Source organism: Orbicella franksi, chromosome 9 (assembly GCF_964199315.1).
Source record: "Orbicella franksi chromosome 9, jaOrbFran1.1, whole genome shotgun sequence".
Lineage (NCBI taxonomy): Eukaryota > Metazoa > Cnidaria > Anthozoa > Scleractinia > Merulinidae > Orbicella > Orbicella franksi.
Genome location: NC_138153.1, coordinates 6,197,943 through 6,220,743, shown reverse-complemented (window position 1 = coordinate 6,220,743; position 22,801 = coordinate 6,197,943). Strand labels below are relative to the sequence as shown.

Genomic DNA, 22,801 nt, shown 5'->3' with positions numbered 1-22,801 from the left:
AATAAGGGGTAACCCATCGTTGATTAGCCCCCATATTCACGCTTAAAGAACGAGAAATAGACTGTTTTTGACCTCTGGTTGGGGGGCTGAACGACCGGTAACCGAATAAGGCAGTTTTGTTTGCTGCAGTCTTCATTCTTCGGTGACTCTTCCGATTTTGCACGCTCTGATATAAAATTGAATTTGTTTAAATTATTGATTAGATTGTGGGCTCGTTTATAGGCAGAAAACGTGAACTCCCTTGTAATCGGTAGAGTAAAGGACCAAGCAAAACTGAAACGATACTTTTAGATTTTCATCTTTATGTTTAGTTATGCGTTTTCCTCTCTGAGGAATGTATACAGAGAGGAAAACGATGAAACCGGAACTCGCTGGAATCGCGTTGAAACGGCACGGAAACAAAAGTAACATGGAAGAGTCGAAGTAAGTCGTTTTTATTTAATTTATTTTCCATATTTCAAACTGTTACATACGATCGTTACATTCCCATACAAATTCTTATATTTACGCTCAGTCCTGTTACGCGATGTCTTGCAACAATGTTCACGACTTCCAAGGAGCGTGAATTTCACGCTAAAAATATTTTCGCACTAAACTGATACATAGTGATGAGACTTTTAACTGAAGTCGAAATTCCTTTTTGGGGCATAGTTAATAGAGAGGAATGGTTATGAAACCCGACGAAGTTCTTTGTTGTATGTTTTTCGCTTTTGTGGTCTTCACCGTGCACAAACACAACTGGGCTTACAACACAGCACATAAGCAAAACAGAACTTGCCCTGGAAACCTATATCAATATTCTAACATGGCTCCAAGGCTATCGGGTCAAAATTACAAATGTTTAAAGTTTTTTTTTTGTCTCTCAATTCCCAAAAGAGACTTGGACACAAAGAAAACACCACCATATATAGAAGTTTGTCCTGAAAGCCTCGGGGCCATGTCAGAATATTGATATATCGAACGTGACCAACTGCAACAGTTTATAACAATTAGGAAGAATTAGGAAATAACTCAAAGAAACTAACAGCACTAATTTGTTAAAAATCGTGTTTCTACTTAACAATTAGATTAAGAGCCTGCGTTTTCTATGAAAGAACAAAGTTAACGAGGCGCAGTCACGAATCACTTATGTCTTTCACGTCTTTTAATTACTTTTCACGCTTCACACAATTATTTGCACTAATCGCGTGTCACGCATAAACCCTTTAACACCTTCATTTATCGTGTTTGCTACTCACTCTACAACACTACTGTCATTAGCGGGCGAGAAATCTCGGATATAATGCCTTCAACCTCCCCTTCCCCTCCCCTCCTCACTCGCAGGAGGTGGCGGTGCCCACCGTAAGTTGTGTTCCTAGGCGCGTAGGTTGTTGGTCGATCAGAAACGAGTCAAACCCCATGTTGTGAGTAAAACGGTTGTTAAACGGCCCTCCTTTGTTGAACAGCTGGAACACTTGTTTCCACTTTTTCAACTTGTCATTGTCGTAGCAGTCGTGGATCTTCCTGTCGTTAAGCCGGTTGTTCTTTCCCCAGTGTGGCCTCGCCTTGAACTTTGTGTAGAGAGCGTCTTCCACCACCTCTTGAAACTCGTCAATGCCAAAAGCTCCGGGGAGGAATGGTACCTGGGGAAAATAAATCGATTTAGTAATAATTGGCCCCACCCGACAAGGGAAAATATCGAAGGGCAACAAAACTGAGGGTTTTCTTTGTGACCAACAAATGTGAGTTTTCAGGAGTTCATTTCTTGGGTTTTACATCTGATTACCGAAGTCTAATTTCCGAAGTAGTTTATTTAGTAGTACCATGCCAGTCGACGAGAAGTTGAAGCGCAGAAAGATATGCACCTGAGCGGATGCGAATCTAACTGCCCCATTCCACTGCGTATTTGTTTGATAATGCATACTTTTCTAAGCGTTTTTTTGCGTAGCGTTGTGTGACAAAGAGAAGTCCAAAACTTAGCCTGCGAGCAGGCTCTCATCGTTAATGGCACGAGCAAAGCCGTCGGCGAACAAAGCGAGAGTCGTGCCAGGCCCCCCACCAGCTCGCTTTGCTCGCTGAAGCATTTCTCGCGACTTTGCTCATCGACTTTGCTTCTGCCGCAACACACGAGAACCTGCTCAAGGGCTAGCCAAAACTGGACTATTTTGCCTAACGTCCACACTCAAACAATCGGAAATGTTCAACGTTTACATTTAAAAACGCAGTTATTTATAGCGCTATCCAGAGTGGACATTTGGAAACGGAGCCACGTTCCCAGCGATTTTTGTGGACGGGGAAAACGCTGACATAACAGTAGTCTCGACGCGAACCTTTTAATCCTGGACGCATCATCGAAATAGCGTCATATCGAAAACGCATTAGTGTGAAGCGGGGCCCAATTCTTGTGGGTAATGTGGTTTTACTTTCCTTACGGAGTAACCATGTTTTGAAAGTTTTCACGTGGCATATTTTTGTCCAAACGAAAATACATGATAAGCATAATAAATAGCGTTATATTTTCTCGTGCAACCTTCCTGACTATTTGTAAGCCATTGTGGCAAATTTAATTTTGTCCTGTAAACGTTAGTTTGCCCCCGATGGAGACTCCCGTATATAACGGACGGGGGTGCTCGTCGAAAATTTTGACAAGAACCCCTAGGAGGTACCAAGATCCTGTTTTGCGAGCGCGGCTTGAAATTTTTTTGGCTTGAAATCTCTAAGAGGTACTAATTCTAAAACAACACATTATCTCCTGTCATCATTTTTTCGGTTCGATACCCTAAAAGGTACCGCGACGGCCTTCGCCGTGGACCTTTTGAGGCTAGGGTGAACAGCTTTAAGAGGTACGAAAACCGCTTTTTCAGCCCCTGAAAGGTATGGTGAGCACCCCCGTTCTTTTTATTCGGGAGTTCCCCCCTGGAGTTCGACCCAGAGTGCACAAAGCTAATTATTTCTCTCACCTCAATGTAGCAGTTTTCTTCGCTTGTAGATCCATCTGGTCTGAACTTGCTCGCAGGGCTCATGAACAGATCGTCCGTTTTCACAAGTCTCACATAAATAGGTAGTAACGAATACTGCCGCTGCTTAGATGCGTAATCTTGAGCCAGCTGTATCACCAAGGCCAAGGCATCGTTGAGATGGACCAACGGCAAACACCATTCTGCCGTACGAACACTACAAAATGACACAGCAAGATCGTCAAAAGAGTCTCAAAATGCTCCACATACGGGATGATCCTAAGCTTTGAAATGGCCTAATTTTGATATATTAAAATTCAGCCTAAAACAGTAGACCTCAGTACGAGGAATAACTACAGAGTTTGTGGAATTTATTCCCCAGAGCCTCGTGTTGAGTTCCATTGTGTTAGGCTGAATTTTAATATATCGCAACTGGTCTATTGCAATAAGCCATTTCCAAGTTACTCTTACCTCTGTTTCAAAACGAGTCTTGGTGCACAACCTTTCATATTGAAGTGAGTTTTTCTAGCGTCTTCATTGTCTTGCAAATAAAACTCATTTCCATATGAAAGGTTGTACACCAGGACTCGCTTTGAAAAAGAGGTAAAAAGCAACTCGGACATAGCTTATTCGTTGTATTGTTCTGATCGAGTAGTTTTCACTCGAATGTCGAAAAAGTAATAAGACTTTCATTACGCAGCATTACGCTACAGGATTGGCTTAATAGGACGCACGCCACCTTCTCATACAATCAGAAGTAAAACCGAGATCAATCGTGATTGGCCCAAAATGTTTTTCCGCGTTTTACGTCATGTACATGCATTTACATCGGGTTTTCATTGGTTCATTGTATTGCCTGTGTCCTTTATGATCGGATAGAGTGATTACTTTGGTTTTGATTTTACGACACTCGATTGAAATCCGCTCTAATTCCTTTTATAAAATACTTCACATAGTACGCGCACGCTTATTAGTCAATTTGTGTGTCTAGATGAGAGTTTGTAAACACGGTTGTCAGGAGAAAAATTTTATAAAAGCAATCTAGGACGTTTTCTGTGTTTACATAGCCTCGTCTAAACACTCGGAGGAGGCGGGGCAGGGATCGAGGTGGGGAGGGGGGGGGGGTTGGAGAATTTTCGAAAGTAATGCAAACCCTCGACAGTAGCCTGCGTAGCAAGCGTTTCCGTGGGGTTTGGAAGCAAAGAAAGACCGAGGAACGGGATTTTCGGTGTTTTGTCTGCGCGGAAAATGGGGCGAGAACCAAAAAAAAGAAAGAGGGGGGTGCGAGAGGGGAAGGAAGGAAACGCTTGCAGACAAACCCCTGGATTTTGAAAACCTCCGTTCGCCAGCGAACGGAGCTCGTGATTGGCTGGGCTAGTCCAATATTATTGACATGTGTCGATCAAAGGTATTTTAATACCTTTGAGCGCCAGACAAAGGGGGAAGACGCGTTCGAAGCTTGGTTACAAGACGCTTTAACTTTTCTCGCTGAACGAGGATTTAGTCGTCAGCTTCGACAGTACGGTAGAAATCCTGAAGTGCAATGCCGACGCTTTGGTTTTCAAAGTCTGCACATCATTGCAGAAGCAAGCGCGACACAATTTGCAGCTGTTCCTTTAATTTTAACATTACTTTCTTGAATGCCACACACGCCAAGGACAAGATAATAAACCACAAGACAGAAAATTCACACTACTGCGTGGGAAAACCGAGTGATTTCGTCTGGCTTGTTACATGGCAACATGTTAGCGTAGGTACTCTGACATTTCATTAGAAGCATTTTTGTTGACAGCATTTAGAACCTCTGGATACGATTCTGAATGATTTGTTATAGTGTTAGCTGCGACATGCCAGTTTTTGTCACATATTTGCCTTAGCAAAAATTTAGTCTTCTCGTCGCGGGGAATTCTTACGAGGACATTTTATAAACAACTTTGACTTGGAGGCCGCCTAGGGGAAGATTATCTTTATCCAGATACTGGTCAAGATCGTCATTTCCCCTCTCAGATGTTTGAAGCCTCTCCTGTCCAAATTCCAAAGTTTGCCGAGAAGACTTTCCGTTGTTTGTTTTTGCTACAGGCGATAACACTCGAACCGATTTGCGGATCTGGCGTTTCCAGCAAACGCTTCTTTACTGGAATTGCCTTTGTGGGAGTTGACTTGCTAATTTTACCTTGTATCGATTCCTAGACGAACGAATACAGTGATCCAAGATTTCGAATCACGCGAGCACAAGGATTACTAACTCGACTGGAATACTTCTCACATTTTAACTTTCTGGCAGATTTGTGCTAAAACTTCACCCTTGCAGTCCTTCCTTTTAGACGGATTGAGTAGAAATATAGCTTGATTATAAATTACCAAATTTAATTCATCGAGATTTCTCCGTTCCCACCGTGCCCTCGTTGTTTCAGACATATTTAGACGAGTAAAGTTTATTTTGGTTCAAAGTTCACTTTCGCTACGGAAGGCCGAAGATTTTATTGGTTAATTTATGACAGTCGATGACAGCACGAAATCTCAGTGTGCGCACTCAGACATGAAAGGCCAAGTGGGCGGTTTTCGAAATCCAGGGGTTTGTCTGCAAGCGTTTCCTTCCTTCCTTCCCCTCCCCCTCCCCCTCCCCCCTCTTTTACTCGGTCCATTTTTGGCGCTGTAATTCTTTGTTCCCGAACCCCACAGAAACGCTTGCTACGCAGGCTACCTCGACAGCGTCTCGGGTTTTCATAACTGTCTCAAACTCTCTCAATCCCCGTCGTGTTTAGATTTCCATACCGCTTAAATCAGGGAATGTATTAACCTAACATACCAGATGAGTGAGACTCCGCGTTATGTCGACTATTCTGCCTCTTTAACATCATAGTTCAAAATAGTCCTCTCCAGTTTTCTCCAGCTATGAGCCATGTTGCCTCAGTCAATAAACGGAGGTGGAAAGGGCCCAAGGCAATAACCTTATAACCAGCTATCAGGGACGGAATTCGGAATTCTAAGAGGCATACTTGCAGGGTTTCTGTGCCTTGCTTCCGCCCACCTCTTCCTTACCTACTAGTGTCCCATGCTGAGAATGATTCTTCCCTCGGAATGCTGGCTTGAATCCGCCTCGTTCCCAGGATCTCTCTTCTAAACGGGAAGAAGAGGAACTGGGGATTGGGCTTCAATGGCTTAATACTCCAAAATAGCTGCGCTGTGACAGAGAGAACATTACCCCCCCCCGCCCTACTCTCTACACCATTTTCCCATTCTTATTCCTTCATTACTTAGTTGCAACTTACTGAATATTGCCTTTCGTAAACTGCAGCACGTTGTACCACTTTTGCACATACGGTGTACTGAGCGAGAACTGCGACAAACCAAAATTAGTGATGTGTGGGATACAGCTGGGACAGCAATTCCCGAAACAATTGGCGCATCCCTGAAGACAGGATGCGGTGCAGTCAGTCTGACAACAGCCTATCTCCGCTATCCCTCTTCCTCCTGGGCCACACCAACACGCGCAGCACGCGGGACACTGGGGCGGGCGATCAGTTCTCTTGGCTTTCAGGTAGGCCATGTCGATCTCCATGTTGTTCCTTACAGAACAAGAATTAAATATGTTTAATTTTAATTTATGTGGAATACCTGCAAATTAGCTGGTGTGTCATTTTATCTTTCTTGTGATGTCACACCTCAGGTATAGCTCAATGTATCATAATTAACGCGGTCGATCGTTGAAGACTTAATTAGGTATGTAAGGTACCAGACGAGCATCAATTGAAAAAAAAAATGCTGAAGTGCTCAGTTGATATAATAGATCGGATTACGTTTAGTAGCGACGAAACTGAAAGAAACGTTAGTCGAGTGTCATAGTGTCTTACCCTCTTTTCAATGGGTATGGATTGACAAAAAACGAAAAGTACTCTCCATCTTCACGGTTATTGTACATTTGAGCGAACATTCCTGGGACCTCAAACTCTTCAGATGAAACCCAGGTCACGTGTTCTACCTTCCTTATCTCCTCCAGATTGTACATGGGAACGCAGCGGTATGTGATGGAATAAACTATCCCCATGCTTCCCAATCCCACTGCGCATGCCTTCAAAACGTCATCACTGTTGATCTCGACGGGGTCATATCCATATTCGGCGTTGTCCAACTTTCCTTTGCAGTCTTCAAAGGTTTCTTTGCCGCCTTGTACCTTTACTTGGACTCCACCGCTTATGATCAAATGAAGACCCACCACTAGAGTGGACTGAAAACGAACATATTATTATCTCACCCTAATTGGTTTTGCATCACTACGTTGAACGATTGGCTTAAAGGAGAAGGTGACTCAAAAAAGCTTACGTTTTTTTGTCTTCGCCTATAGCAAGTTAACATTCAGCTTTTATACTCACCGAAGTTTCAGCCTCTGAAGTGCCCGCTATCCTGAAGAGATTCGTTTAGAAAGAAGCGACTTCGGAGGCCGGAGCCGAAACCGGGTATTTCTCGGCAGCCAGGCCTTGTTTATGTGACGTCAGTCCGTCCGACTCGAAATTGGCGGGAAGGAGAAAAACCCGCAACTAACTTGGCATCCTTAACAAGGTCAGCAAAATCTGTTTTTTCCAAGCGATTATCCACTTGACTATCTGCAATGCTATCATTTCGGAGTTTGGAGCATGTTAATTTCAAAATAATATGGCTCAAGAGCAGCCATAACCCAGAGTGGTAGTTACAAGGCTTGTCGGAAGCGATTTAGACAAAATCTCTCAGACGGAATGACGTCACGAACATGGCTTGGCTGCTGAGCACTGTTCAAAATGGCGGGAACGATGTTAGAATTTTGGGCTTCTTTGGAGACAAATTTCATAAGGAAAACCTGCAATTTAGGGGCTGAAACTTCAGTGAGTGGCTAAACTTAGTGCAAGGTTTTTATTAGCGTTGACACAAAATATATGCTTTTTTGGAGTGACCTTCTCCTTTAAAAACTCGCGCCACTAATCATGACGTCAGCTACGTGCTATTACTTCGAGTTTTGATTAGGTCACTGCATTCACGGTCCGGTGTTCTTTGTGATTGGCTAGAGTGGTTAGTTTCGTTTTGGCTTTACGACATTCAATTGAAAACCACTGTAAGAGCTGAAGATATAAGGGAGATTTTTTAATATTTCTTCGTCTGCTACAATTTTACCTTGTCATTATTCAATCGAAAACAAACCAAATAAAAAAAGAACCTGAAAAAACTAGCTCTCCGAGACTGACGAATACTTAGCAGTGTTCTAGGATGCGAGGATTTCCTCCTCCAGGATTACAACTCATGCAATCTACTGTAATTAAGCGACCAATATTGCACGTGACTTGGTCGTTGTTTATTGCTGATTAGAAAAAGCTCACTTCCCTAGCTGCAAACATTAGAACACAATGCTTCTTATTTCATTCTCTCGTGACAACCTGTCAGTGTGGGCGTGACGTTGAAGCCCTATATAGCTAGCCCAGCAAAATCTGATCACAGATCCCCTGTCAGGCTTTCATTAGAGACATTGTCCACCACATCATGATTGTTTCCTACAACACTTTACAACTTGTCAAAGAAATCATATAATTTCCATTCAAAGTCGAACTGTTGGTTTCATATATATTTCTTACCATAGTACCACTGAATAAACCTGATCCGTGAGTGGAGGTGTTCGCCACACCTGCGACCGTTTGACCAGCGTAATTCCCCATCATGTCAAGCGCGAGGCCATATTTGGTGTCCAACTGCTCAACGAAATCAACAACGCGCATCCCAGCCTGGACTTCGATGTCGACGTAATCTTTGTTCGCGTTGTCCGATCTAGACCTAGGTGCAGGTGTGAGAAACTTTTTCAGGTCCGTCATGTCTAACAATATGTCTTTTGTGTGCGTGAGGTGAGACCACGATGATCCCGTACCCACGGCGCGAATGGTGTAGCCGTTGTCAGAGGCATACTTGCATAAAGCAGCAAGTTGGCCAGGAGCATCAAGGCCTGAGTGAATAAAAGAATCAGTCAACTTTCGCGTCTCACCTTTGTCTTCTTCATATCCCTTATTTGTGTCTTCACGCAGCGCTTTTTCCAGTGCGTTGGATGCCATACATTCAATTTTATGTGGTTTCTCTTGCGGTATTTGACTCAGTCTACAAAGGTAAAGTCTGCATAGCACCAAAGCAGTAGGTAGGTGTCAGACCTAATTCGAAATTGCAGTTAAGCACACAATGAACGACTAGGAGTATACCTAACTCCTTCCTAGATATAACACTAGTTTATTGTAGGGCTACCTTAATTTCAGCGTTACATTTTCGGTTAGGTTCGTCACTGACCTGGGTAGAGAGATGCTTGTGAAAGTAAACTGAGGTACGTAATTGTAAGGTTAAGTCAACCTCGAACTAAGTGGTCCATGCCGTTGGAGCTTGTCCCAGTTTGTGTAGCTTGAAGCGACTAGAAACCTTCCCCCTGGATGGGTTTCTAGTCCATTTCTAGAGTTAACCCCCAGCATTACGCTCGCTGATACCCATTTACACACCTGGGTGGAGAGAGACACTGTGAAAGTGTCTTGCCCAAGAACACAAAGTAAGGATCCTGGCCAGGGCCTAAATCCGGACCGCTCCGCGCTTAGCCTGCGAACAGGCTCCCAGTTGGGTTTAGTGCAAGCTAACCGGGTGTGGTTTTTGTGGTCTAAGACGAGCGGGACGAACCGAGAGCGGTCTGGCGATGAGAGAGAGAGCACTTCCACTCGCTTCGCTTGCGGATTCTTTATTTCACGTTAAACGGCTCGCTTCGCTCGCCAAAAATTTTTTCCGCCCTCGCTGGGAGTCTGTTCGCAGGCTACTCCGCGCTGATCATCGACCACCCAATCTACCGACGCAAAAATAGAACCTAAAACTAACAGCGAGAAAAACGAAGGGCGGAGGGGAGCAAAACTCACTCTCTGGTCCTCGGTTACTTTATTTCTTCTCTTGTAACATAGAGTGTGTTCATTGTCGCGCAATGAAAATTAAAGTCAAAATCCATTCAGTGGATAAAGTCAAGAAATTGTAATATTATAGACGATAAATAAAGAAGACAGTTCTGGAAGTTTAAGGTGTGTGCGTTGTCCCAAAGATGAGATGTTCGTCGAAATGTTCCGCGCAAAATTATAGAGCCTAGTATGAAGCCGCCATGTTGGAGGACCCCCTTAATCCTCCAATATCGCGGCCAGAAAATAGTATAAACATCTGGAACTTACTTTGGCTATCTAGTCGACTGACTCTCTGAACCGAGCCAAAAAACATCTACACAAGCACTTTTCCTAATACTCTAACTCATGAAAACGGAACATTTCAAGGCCCTTTCGAAACATGATCACTCCTCTGCTATTGCTGATCACGTTAAAACAACTGGTCATAACATCAAATGGGACCATTTTGACATTTTGGCGTCCGGTAAGACTGACTGCCATTGTAAGGTTAAAGAGACCTTGTTTATTCAGCAGTTGCAGCCAGCAGTGAATGCCAATGTCAGCAGTGAAAAGCTTTTACTTTATTAGGAAAGCTTCTCCATTGTGCCACTTAACAGACAGTTTCCGTTTGCAACGTGTTAAATTTCTACTGTAGACGCTTTCTGTCCAGGTTCCAGATCTCCATTGATACAGTACAAGAGAAAATGAGGGCTCTTGTACAGTATAAATATCTTTCCAAAAAATTTTAACGATTATACTTTTGAAAATGCATGTTTTTAAAATTTTTATCACCGCTGTTTGTTTTATATTTTAATCAAGCTACGGTGGCCGAAGACCAAGAGTTTATATGACACTTTAACTCCTAAAATGGCTAAAAATCACGAGATAAGTAATTGTTACGCACCGCCATAACTTCGAAATTCAAAATGCGCTGGTCTCCAAACGAAGGACGCTATTGAGCTGGAAAGTTGTGAACAGATTTAAATTTAGTACATCTTATGCCTGATGAGGATAAAACCTTTAGTGGTTCTTTTATAGTTTGGATTTGAGAATTTGATGACGTCACGTGAACACACTCTATTCATCTGGCAGGTGCGTGACTGGGCTATGATAATTCTGGTCTTAACTTCTACTCTTGTCATTATATATTTTTCTTGCTACATACCATTGTGCAGTTGATTTTGGATGTCGCTGTCGTCATTTATTCCGTAAATTCCTTCTGGAAAACTGTTAATGGCCCTGTTTTGGGGGTGGTAGAGGTGAACGAGTGGCTGTACCTGTTCCATTCCATCAAAGTTGTACCAGACCCTGCGCCCGGTGTATGTACAAAAACGAATGCACGGAAAGATGCACTGGTAAGACCAGCGCATGTTGTAACAGCAATCCATTCTGTTGCCCATGACTCAGGACTCTGGAAAATGGATTGCATAATGAAGATAAACAATTATGAAAGACGAAAAATCCTAAGCTGCGCTCGGTGAATAAATGTGAAAGGTGAAATGTTAGCTCTCCGATTCTCTCCGTCACATGGTTCAGAGGTTAGTGCATTCAACCGTTGTCTGGGAGGTCATGGGTTCTAGTCCTGCCAGAGAGTCAGATTTTTTTCTTTTTGCCCGCGCTCGCGATATTCAGCCTCGTTCCCAGGGTCTCATCTGCAATGACGGTTTCGCGACATCCATGCTGAACATTTCGTCTTTCACATGAATTATAATGGATATAATGGATCACAATCTCAAGCGTAATCACGAGTAGATGGCACCAAATGCACATTTTACGAATGCATATAAATCACACCTTGTTGGCATCAAAAATATTGCGTTTCACGTCTACTTAAATTTAACCTTTTCCGGGACGCCAAAAAGTATATATCGATTCGAAAATCAGGGAAATTCCATTAGCATCGTCGGCTCACACATCCAAGCTCTCAAGTGATTGACTCTGACAAATTTTCTCCCTTTAGCAGCTTCGTTCACTGAAAGGGTCACTGACCGTTCCTTTAAATGCTCTCTCAATTGACAGAGGACTTAGCGCGAAGTGCTGCATTGAAATGTATGCGGTCAGTGTTAAAGAGCAAGCTCTGAATAAGCGCGCTAGCCACTCTTGGGCTCGCCTCTCTACCTTCAGAGGTGTTTACGGTGATGTCAGGACTGGAATAAGATCTTTATCATATAGCAAGTATTGACGGTCTCTTCCAATGTTGAAAATTTTCGTCATGATCAGATATAAATCCAATAACAGTTCCTGTGCGATGCATCTAAAGCGTGGTAAAATTCGGCCGGGACAGCTATCTGTCTTAGCTGAAGCCGGCCGCGTTACGGTGGTGTTGTCGGCTTTACAGAACTGGCTGAAGGACGTGCAATTCCCTGTTACACCAGTAGACCTTTATTTTTCTACTGTCAGCCAGAGGCGGAGAAGGGGAGGGCAGGGGGCGGGACTCCCATATAAAAAAGGACGGGGGTGCTCGTCCTACCTTGTAGAGGTTAAAAAAGTGATTTTGGTACCTCTTAGGGTGTTTAGCCTCAAAAGGTCCAACGGCGAGAGCTTTTGCGGTGCCTTTTAGGGTACCTAGCCGAAAAAATACGACAGAGATATTTGGCCCCGTCCTTTTAATATGGGACTCCCCCTCCCGGGGTGTCAGTAGTTGCCATTGGAGGGGGGCCCTTACATAACAAACTATAGCCTGCGAACGCAGACGTATTTCCGGCTGTCGCTTGTCTCCGCCGAAAATAACGTCTGCGAACCCGAGCCAGGAAACGATTTCTGTGACGTAGGAATTTTAAGCCAATCACAGTTTAGCTCAAGTAGCCCCAGAACTACTGCGCGAGGTATTCGCTGCGAGGAGCACTCGAGTTTCATTCTATCATGGAATCTGATTGGCCAAAGAGAAACAAAAGTCATTACGTCACAGAAATCGTTTCCTGACTCGGGTTTGCAGACGTTATTTTTGGCGGAGACAAGCGACAGCCGGAAATACGTCTGCGTTCGCAGGCTAAACAAACTATGGCAATTACACCATTATGTGTAATTTTGTAAAATTGCGATAATTAAAACCCTCCGGCTTTCCGGCTGCGACTGGGGTTTAAATCTTCTAATTCTCCGAAAGCATCTGTTACCTTTGCGTTACTCAGAACTTTCGTAAACACGAGCATCGATTTGATCGGTCTGAGATTGACAAGGTTATCACCTTTAGCCACATTATGCATGCAAAATTTGAAGTTCCGTTTTGCAGTTCCGTTTTGCTCCAGATATTGCTCAAGTGTTTCCACATACAAATAAACAGTATAGTCCTACTATAGACTTTACATCTGTCAATCGTGCAACGTGCATATCGACTGCTGGCTGAAATCGTTATATTGCCATAACTAGACAAATCCGTGAATAGGTGAATCAGGTTAAGCGATTGACGTTTGCAAAATCGTGGTGAAATCAACCGTAGAATGCTGCGTCGATCCTGCCTCGAGAATTTTGAAATGCCTGATTTTGCTCGGCTTTATCACGCAAAATCTTGCAGTTATCATACCATTTAACCCAATACCAGAGAGGTTTCCCCAGTTCCTTTTTGTATTAACGTTATTTTTCAGACCATAATCCAGTGCCCAAGTACAATGGATATGAATTTAAATGAAGAACTCAAGGTCTGCTTTGTGTTTAGACTTCATCATGGATGTATCGTGACTTATAACCTGCTCTTATTGACAGTTTTTAAAACATGAATCTTCCGTTTGAATGTTAGAATGCAGATTTTGGTAAATATGTCACTTTCAGAAGCTGTACTCGCAGTTCGTCGAATAAACTGCGCACACCTGTGAATGGATGTGTTATTATATGTACAGTTATCAATTTCAAATATTCCTACCACTCTCGCTGAACTTCAGCTAGCTCTAGTCTTGAATGTCCGGCTGCTATGCTTCCAACTGCTGGTATAGCTGGTACACTTCACAATCACTACACTGCAAGATGTAGTATAGTCAGGAGTACCCGTCGGATCCGCTCCGCAAAATATCCGCTCTGCAGACTAAAGTTGAGCTGGCTGGGAATTTTAACATTAAACAGAATCTTGCTGAGAATTTAGCTTATCGAGAGCTAGCTAGCTGGAAAATTTTTTTTGGTGTTCAAATAGCTTACATTGTGGTTTTACTAATTAGTTCTGGCTGGAAATTACATTCCGGATGCAACCACTGACTGAAGTGTGTCACTTGACACTCTCTGACTGCTTGACCTTTTGTTTAAAAACATGCTTACAATATAATGTTAGTTGTTTATTAAAGTTTTATTTACCAGCAAACAATAGAAGTCTGTTCTGCTGTCATTTATAGTGTGAAATTAGATCGTTTTCTTTTCCCTTGACGCTCCTTTTTCCCACGTTCAGTTGCATGTTTCACCACCGTTGATCCGGTCGCGGAAAATGATCGCCTGTTCTGCTTTCATGTTCTACCTTGAGACAACTGGTTATCTGGTGATGACGTTTGTTGGTTCGTGCAGTCTTTTCACATTTTTGCCTGAGGCCCGGTGAGACTGCGGTAACCTCGTAATATTTTGTAACTAAAACATTGTTCCCGTATAATTTTGTGTCCAACGGTCGGTTTCAAGCGCAATCAGATTTTGCCGACCAGTTGTTTGAGGGTTTGGCAGCCAGAGAACTCTGAGGACTCCACTCATAAATTCAAAGGTTCAGGTAAGAACTACTTTGGAGTTGAACTAGCTGAATCAGCCTATATATTTAATATTCAGTGATAATGTTTAAGCAATGTGTGCGGGAAATGCCGGCGCGGGTTTTCAAACTGTTTTCGCCACTCTATTGTATTTCAAACCCAACGGAAAGTGCAGCTTCAGTGAAGACAGTGAAAGCAAGCAAAGGCCTAATATGTCTCAGAACTTGGAAGGGTTTTCGAAATTGTCAGTGCATTCATCCACAGTGATCCTACTTCCAAGTGTAATTTCAATTCTGTAATTTTAACGACCAGTAAAATCCGATCCCGGTGCTGCAGTCGATGATGAGCGCTTTTTAACGCGTCGAACGTTAAAACATGAGCTATTGAAACACATTTGCCGCGTCTTGGACAAACTGACGAGATATTGAAATGATTATTTTTTCCCGGTGTAAGAAAGTATTGTTTCCATCGGTTTCTTTACTGAAGTGCGATCGTGTTCTTTATATAACTGAAGGCTGATTACCTATTGCTGCCTTTTGATATCGCCGAAAATTTCCCCTGAAAGGGCTGTTGACCAACACACCTGATTGATCTAGTTCAATGCTAATTGTACTGTACTTTGGGATTTAAAAAGGGAATACAAAGGCTTGCCATGTCAAAGGTGAGAAAAGACCAGAAGGCAATCATATCATTCCAGATTTCGTTCTTTCAGTATCGATAGCGCCAGGACAATAATGTGTAATTTAATTTCTTATGCGTTCCCATTTGTTAACGCCCGTGTTTTTCGCACATTCAGTTTCTGTTAGAGAACAAGTTATTTTGCATGGCTACGTTGTTACCGGAAATGGAGACATTTCACCTTATTGTCCTTTTTATGATGGCACGGACAGTGATTTTGTGGTGGAAAATTATCGCGCGGTTCAGTTCATGTAGCTAAGGCAAAGCGCGAAACATGGCACATGAAAAAATAGGGGAGGGGCGTGGCACCAGTTCACACCATTCGCTGAATTCACGCTTCTGGTTATAGTTTGATGACGAAATGAGCGGTAAAAAATTATTCCACAATTATTTTTCTTAAACAGTTAAATCCTTGCTTCTTTGACTTGCCCCAGGGAATGTAATTTTCAGCAATGTAACATCAGTTAAAATCTAAGACATTTCATTGAATTCTCTCATGAATGAGCTATTTTTGTGAACAGAGTTCTTGATCTAGATCTTACATTGAGGGGCCCGATAGTATCACCAATTTTGTATATTATTATGTGTCCGTGGCTGTATGCGTATTTGGATGCATGTGTGTGTGTGTGTGTGTGGACGTGGGGAGGACGCCGGTATAAGAGGGATTGTGCAGTATGTTACATTTTCTGAAACATATCATTTTTCAGGTGTAAAATTAATTGCGTGAACTATAAGAAGCACTGCTAAAGATGCTTCAAACGTTACCCGATGTCATGGACAGGTGCCCAGGAAAAGATGAGCAAATTTGTTGATGAAATCACGAGATTAAGTTTGTGAATCTTTTATGCTGATCGTCCAGTGTATATTTATGACATTACATTGATCTGATTGATACATTTTGTTAACGAGTTAACGAGGGTTGATGCTGTTAATAGCAATACTTTTACGGTGAACGGCCTGTAACATCCCAACAATGCCGGGGTCTTTGCTGCGAATGTTTGCACTTAACTGTGTGAAACTTTTACGGTGAACGGCCTGTAACATCCCAACAATGCCGGGGTCTTTGCTGCGAAACTTTGCACTTTACCGTGTGAAACTTTTACGGTGAACGGCCTGTAACATCCCAACAATGCCGGGGTCTTTGCTGCGAAACTTTGCACTTTACCGTGTGAAACTTTTACGGTGAACGGCCTGTAACATCCCAACAATGCCGGGGTCTTTGCTGCGAAACTTTGCACTTTACCGTGTGAAACTTTTACGGTGAACGGCCTGTAACATCCCAACAATGCCGGGGTCTTTGCTGCGAATGTTTGCACTTAACTGTGTGAAACTTTTACGGTGAACGGCCTGTAACATCCCAACAATGCCGGGGTCTTTGCTGCGAATGTTTGCACTTAACTGTGTGAAACTTTTACGGTGAACGGCCTGTAACATCCCAACAATGCCGGGGTCTTTGCTGCGAAACTTTGCACTTAACTGTGTGAAACTTTTACGGTGAACGGCCTGTAACATCCCAACAATGCCGGGGTCTTTGCTGCGAAACTTTGCACTTTACTGTGTGAAACTGTTACGGTGAACGGCCTGTAACATCCCAACAATACCGGGGTCTTTGCTGCGAAACTTTGCACTTTACTGTGTGAAACTTTTACGGTGAACGGCCTGTAACATCCCAACAATGCCGGGGTCTTTGCTGCGAATGTTTGCACTTAACTGTGTGAAACTTTTACGGTGAACGGCCTGTAACATCCCAACAATGCCGGGGTCTTTGCTGCGAAACTTTGCACTTAACTGTGTGAAACTTTTACGGTGAACGGCCTGTAACATCCCAACAATGCCGGGGTCTTTGCTGCGAAACTTTGCACTTAACTGTGTGAAACTTTTACGGTGAACGGCCTGTAACATCCCAACAATGCCGGGGTCTTTGCTGCGAATGTTTGCACTTAACTGTGTGAAACTTTTGCGGTGAACGGCCTATAACATCCTAACAATGCTGGGGTCTTTGCTGTGAAACTTTGCACTTAACTGTGTGAAACTTTTACGGTGAACGGCCTATAACATCCTAACAACGCTGGGGTCTTTGCTGTGAAACTTTGTACTTAACTGTGTGAAACTTTTACGGTGAACGGCCTATAACATCCTAACAACGCTGGGGTCTGCTGTGAAACTTTGCACTTAAGTGTGTGAAACTTTTACGGTGAACGGCTTTAAACATCCCTTCGATGGGTATTTATGAAATTTTTACGGTAAACTACCTCTAGGAATGTGAGTGTCTTTGGTTGTTTAGCTTTCAAGTTAAATTAATTTTGTGAAAGTTGTGTTGACAGTGCTTTGCAGTCTTGGGTAAGGCATGGATCAGTGACATGGAGTGAGATGGATCACCAACATTCAAGGTATGTATTATCAAGATTTTTTTTACTCATTTTATGATAAAGATTCTAATGTGGTTTATAAACTTTTATCTCGCAATTCCAGAGTGGGAAGCTCAGAGAAGACAGTTGTCCAAAGAAAAAGGAAAACACGTTTTTCAGTGCTTTTGAGGTAGACATGGTGTTACTAATCAGCACTAAACCAGCTCCCTTTGGTTGTTTTAAGGAGCTGGCATAACCCTTTATTTTTCAAAAAAAATCATTAGAAGTAATTGTAAACTAATAAATCGGGGTAAACATATAAAATGTGTTGCTGTTGTTGAAATTACAATCATTATTGGGCTAGCAATATAGAAGTAAGGCCGATATGTAGTAGTAAAGGACTTCAATATTATTTTTTGTTCATTTCCCTTACAGCATTATATAAAAGAAATTTTGCAACAAGCATTTCTTTGGTGAAAGTAAGTTTGATCTGAATGTCTAGAAGGATTAGAGGGATCTTATTTTAAACATAAGTGTGAATCGTTTTATAATCGTTTTATAAGTATGTATGTATGGATGGATGGATGGATGGATGGATGGATGGATGTCAGAACGTAAAGTGCCAAACTGTCACACGTATGCTGAACCTGGAAGGCATCTGAAGTATCGGAAAACAACGTGCTGGGAGACACCTTGTCCGATCCGCTTAAACATAAATGGTAAGTTGTATTGTTTTTCAAGGGATAAGATAATCAAAGTGTAGATTTTGCTCATAGCGGCAAAAATAACCACATATTCCTAATTTGTCTCTAATAATAGTCAACAGACAATAGGCTGTTGAATAAAGGTCCTAAACGATGCGTTTGTTTTTAATCTAGGTCAAAACGCTGGCCAGAACATTTTTTCGCCTATAATTGCCTTGCTGGCATTTAAAATGTTACTCTTTACTGCTGGCTGGCTACTTGGCTAATTGCCATTTTGCTAGCTCGGTATTCAAAATTTTCATTATGTCTGGCTGGGAGTTTATGAAATAAAGTCGATCTTGCTAGCAGTGAAGAGCGGATATTTTTTTCCCAGGAAAGTTGCTTATTAATGGTAATTGACGTGGGAGCACAGAATCAGTGCTTGGGAAGTCACATATTAAATTTCCAGTTAAAGTGTCGTTGGGTACTCCTGGTATAGTGTTCCTGTTTGGTAAAATAGCCGTTAGCCTCTACCCTCTGATAGTCATATATGACGCACGTATGCACCGGAATTGAGTCAGGCGTGGGCAGTGGTGAGCTGTAAATATGTCGCTGTCGCTTGTCTCCGCCGAAAATAACGTCTGCGAACCCGAGCCAGGAAACGATTTCTGTGACGTAGTAATTTTTAAGCCAATCACAGATTAGCTCAAGTAACCCCAGAACTACTGCGCGAGGTATTCGCTGCGAGGAGCACTCGAGTTTCATTCTATCATAGAATCTGATCGGCCAAGGAGAAACAAAAGTCATTACGTCACAGAAATCGTTTCCAGGCTCGTGTTCGCAGACGTTATTTTCGGCGGAGACAAGCGACAGCCGGAAATATGTCTGCGTTCGCAGGCTATAAATATGACGAACGTGATTCACTTGCCATGGACCATGAATTTAGTTTTCATGATTATTCCCATGTTGAACACCATTGCTTGTGTTGCAGTAAATGAAATGGTTCGATTATACTGCTATAGAATTGTAAACGATAACGTATTTGCAAGTAAAAATAGGCGATTTAAAGAAATAACGTTTCGGTGCCATATTGGCGCCATTGTCAAGGTGATTATGAAAATATTCTGGAGTCCTGTTTTTGACTCAATTTCGTATGCACTGGAATTGAGTCAGGCGTGGGCAGGGGTGAGCTGTAAATATGACGAACGTGATTCACTTGCGATGGACGATTATTCACATGTTGAACACCATTGCTCGTGTTGCAGTCAATGAAATGGTTCGACTATACTGCTTGAGTTTTACGGCGACATTCAGGGCAGAAGCCATTTCATTTCCACTGCTATAGAATTGTAAACGATAACGTATTTACAAGTGAAAATAGGCGATATAAAGAACTTGCGTTTCGGTGCGATATTGCCGCCATTGTCAAGGTGATTATGAAAATATTCTGGTGTCCTGTTTGTGAAGTCCGCTAGTTTTGTAACAGTAAATAGCAAAATTAACGAGATTAATAAATAATTTAATGCTGGGGGTAACCTTGCGATAGACTAGCATAAGCTCCGGTTGTATGGACCTGTATGGCCATATGGTAAAAAGCCGAGTCTGCTCATATACATCGTTGCTTATCCCCGAGTTCAGTGACATAGAGCGACTAGGAATATACCTGGATGCGGTGCTGGTCTATTGCATGCATGTTTACCCCTTGCATATACGTCCCCCGTACCCGCAATTTATACATGCATCTGGACGGAGAGAAACGCCGTCAGACACCAGACTCAAGACTCAAGACACACCACACAATGACCCCGGACATGGCTTAAATCTGGACCTGTCGATCTGGAGTCCACCATGCATGCGTCCATAGCGCCTTCATCCTCCTCGAAGCGAGCTTATTAAAAATGTCTTCTACGTCAGGTAGTTAAACCAGACCCTAACAGCATACCGCTTTCATTACTATTTATTTATGTTACTTAAATTGATAACCTCAAAAAGACTGTCATCAAAACGTTTTGCGTGGTAAGAGATTACCACACTATTCTTTACACAGTGTTGTGCGGAGTCTGTCCGTGTTTTGAAGCCCGCTACATCAAATGAACAAAAACTTTGTACAAAGATTATTTATCGCAAACTTCTATGCGACTGTTTTAAGTATCTTTTCAAAAGAAATCATTTCTAACAACACCAAATTTTGAAATTCTAATAAAACACTTGAAAGTACAGATGAAATAAAAATTATGAAACTGATCATAAAATTTGCACAATTTCTCTGAAATTTATATTCTCAAGTTCCGATGGGAAATTGTTTCTGGTTTTGTTTCAGGCAACTATTTAAATTCCGCTTTTAGAAAGTGCAACAAGGACAGAAATGTACTTAAAGCTAATCTGATACAAGGCTTTTGACCACTGAAAGCTGAAATTGCTCGATTTCCTATCGGATTTCGTCTTAAATCCTCCCTAATAAAAAAGGATAGCGACTGGTACCAAGAGTCTGTTACACTTACCCACAATTCTTAGCGCACGAAGACTTTAACAAAGCTGATAAAAACGTGCGGAAAAGTTGTAACATCTTCAGACTTAGCGAAAACTATGTTGTTAGTACAAGGGCAAATTTTGCCAAAAAAAAATCCTGGCTTTCCTTGTACTCTATGGGCTGTGTAAGGTGCGCATGGTGATGTGGTAAAATGCACAGCCGCCATCTTTTTCTTAATGAGGATTGCATTTCATGCGCAATTCTGTTTCTCCGTACATAACTAGATATGGTTGTTTGCATTCCCGCTTCCTGATCTACACAAACCTTTCCTTATAAATTCGCGAAAGTCTTTCATTTGGACAAAGTAAATTATGACATCTGTTACACAGTTGAGATATGCGATACTTCCACTGCCATAGCGAATCATGAAATCAGTGGAAAAGTCTCGGTTTGGTTGAGCTAGCAGAGTGTACGCTATCTGATAGCCGAGGAAAAAAAAATAACTGATGATAAAAGTGAACGTAATGGCAATAAGAAGAGAAATTCCTCTAACCCTGACTGCCCCCATCTTAGCCTTGAAGGCATTGTTCAGCGGACCATTGCCAACGGTCCTGTTTCCTCTGACCCACACAGTTCTCATCAAGCAGATGTTGATATAAGTTATAAATATACCTGGGAGAAGATACTGTACTGGAAAAACCACGAGTATCATTTTAAATGGGTAAAAATTCTGGTCGTTCCTGCAGACGACAGTAAAATGAGTGTCATTAAGATCTACTCTTATGCCGTCATATGCAGCTGCCGGAAACAACATGAAAAATAATCCGAAAACCCACGCAAAAATGATCATTTTTTGCACTGTGGCGGCACTGAAAGTGCGTGGATTCGCACGAGTTGATAAATACTTTTCAAGACTTATGACGACCAGATTATTGATTGTAATGGCAGGAAATACGAAGTTGAGATATCGAACCAGCTTGCAAGGCCAACCGCTTTGGAACACATCAAATAAAATCTGAATGCAAATCAGAGGAAGCGAAACTGCACAAGAAAGTATGTCTGACAGAGACATGCTTCTTACATACAAATTAAAATTTTTCATAAAACGGCTTCTTTGGATTGGATTTGCTTTTGGCTTTTTCCAAAGAAAGTAAAGTAGCAGACAGTTGCCGAAGAATCCCAGGCAACCAATAATGGAAAAAAGCGCACAAAGGGCCCATTTAAAAGTGGCATCAACTGGGGTGAATACGTAGATCCGATTCAGTCGTGGGGCGCTGTCATGTGAATGCGATGAATTGTTTCCAGAGACATTGGAAGCCAACCACGATGTTTCACGATCGTTATTCATGGCTGAAAACCTCCTGATCTATAAAATATCAACAGAAAAGAAAACGTAATTAAATTAATTCACTTTTGGACTGAATGCGATCATTGTCTTTTCAAAGTTTCCGTTTTTGTTGGTTGATTGGTTGGTTGGTTCGCAGGTGTTTCTTGGATTGATCAGATTCGTTCCCAGTTGTTCCTGAGAAGGATTCGCATAAGACTGCCATGGAAGTGCCCTTTGCAATCGTTAAATAATATCCTTGGAACAAAATAGATTTCAGAAATGGAGAGCGCGTAACGAATTTAGCAAGCCTGCAATTTTTGAGATCATTGATGTTAAAATAAAAATTCGTATGTCGGTTTTAAAGTTTAAGAAACTAATAATATTGATTTGAAAAATGTGCTTAACGTATTCGCATAGCGTTCTTCAACGCACTGGTAGAGGTGAATGCTTTCATCTCGGCCAGTTGCACGAAATGTTTTATTTTCTCGTCCCTCGCAGGATAGGTTGATTGAAAAAAAAACCCCGTTATTTACCCTCGGCAATGTTCTTAGCACAAGTGCTATTGGGCCGAGCAAACAACTGAAACAAGTAATTCAAATTGAATATAACATTAATTCCCATATGCATGTTTACACAGCAGTAACCCTAAAACGGACGAAGAGAATGCCCTTTAAGGTTAGTTGCTTGTCATTGCATTTCAAAAGGTTTCTCAACGAGATTTATTTGCGGTTGGTGGCCAAATTAATTTTTCAGCAATGCGAAGTCGAAAATCACCGCCATTAAGATCGTACCCAAA

General features: G+C 42.2%; 2 protein-coding genes across 4 annotated transcripts; both read right to left on the bottom strand.

The window, feature by feature from the left end:
* Window positions 1-4: 4 nt before the first annotated feature.
* On the bottom strand, window positions 5-13,810 carry LOC145496466 (L-gulono-1,4-lactone dehydrogenase-like). Of its 3 annotated transcripts, XM_081476132.1 has the most exons (7): window positions 13,704-13,810; window positions 11,013-11,258; window positions 8,537-8,898; window positions 6,791-7,164; window positions 6,209-6,505; window positions 2,940-3,153; window positions 5-1,622 (listed from the first exon to the last, which is right to left on the bottom strand). In XM_081476132.1, exons 2-7 carry the CDS (start codon window positions 11,245-11,247, stop codon window positions 1,314-1,316), a joined length of 1,791 nt encoding a protein of 596 aa, XP_081332258.1. In that variant the 5' UTR covers window positions 11,248-11,258; window positions 13,704-13,810; the 3' UTR covers window positions 5-1,313. The 3 variants fall into 3 exon arrangements, with proteins under 3 accessions (XP_081332258.1, XP_081332260.1, XP_081332259.1); XM_081476134.1 differs by lacking the exon at window positions 13,704-13,810 and having other exon boundaries at window positions 9,231-11,105; XM_081476133.1 differs by lacking the exon at window positions 13,704-13,810 and having other exon boundaries at window positions 8,537-9,433; window positions 11,013-11,076.
* A 6,840-nt stretch (window positions 13,811-20,650) lies between these two features.
* LOC145497498 (galanin receptor 2a-like) lies at window positions 20,651-22,026 on the bottom strand. The gene has a single exon (XM_081477307.1). The coding sequence runs from the start codon at window positions 22,024-22,026 to the stop codon at window positions 20,959-20,961; it is 1,068 nt and encodes a 355-aa protein (XP_081333433.1). The 3' UTR covers window positions 20,651-20,958.
* Between the last annotated feature and the right edge of the window lie 775 nt (window positions 22,027-22,801).

Bases quoted from the DNA above. Each gene is read 5' to 3' on its own strand.
- LOC145496466 (XM_081476132.1), bottom strand. From the start codon at position 11,247: ATGGGCAACAGAATGGATTGCTGTTACAACATGCGCTGGTCTTACCAG. The intron at 8,899-11,012 runs GTATGTAGCAAG...TTATTCACTCAG, and splicing joins CCAAAATCAACTGCACAATG to GCCTTGATGCTCCTGGCCAA. The intron at 7,165-8,536 runs GTAAGAAATATA...GTTCGTTTTCAG, and splicing joins GTTTATTCAGTGGTACTATG to TCCACTCTAGTGGTGGGTCT.
- LOC145497498 (XM_081477307.1), bottom strand. From the start codon at position 22,026: ATGAATAACGATCGTGAAACATCGTGGTTGGCTTCCAATGTCTCTGGA.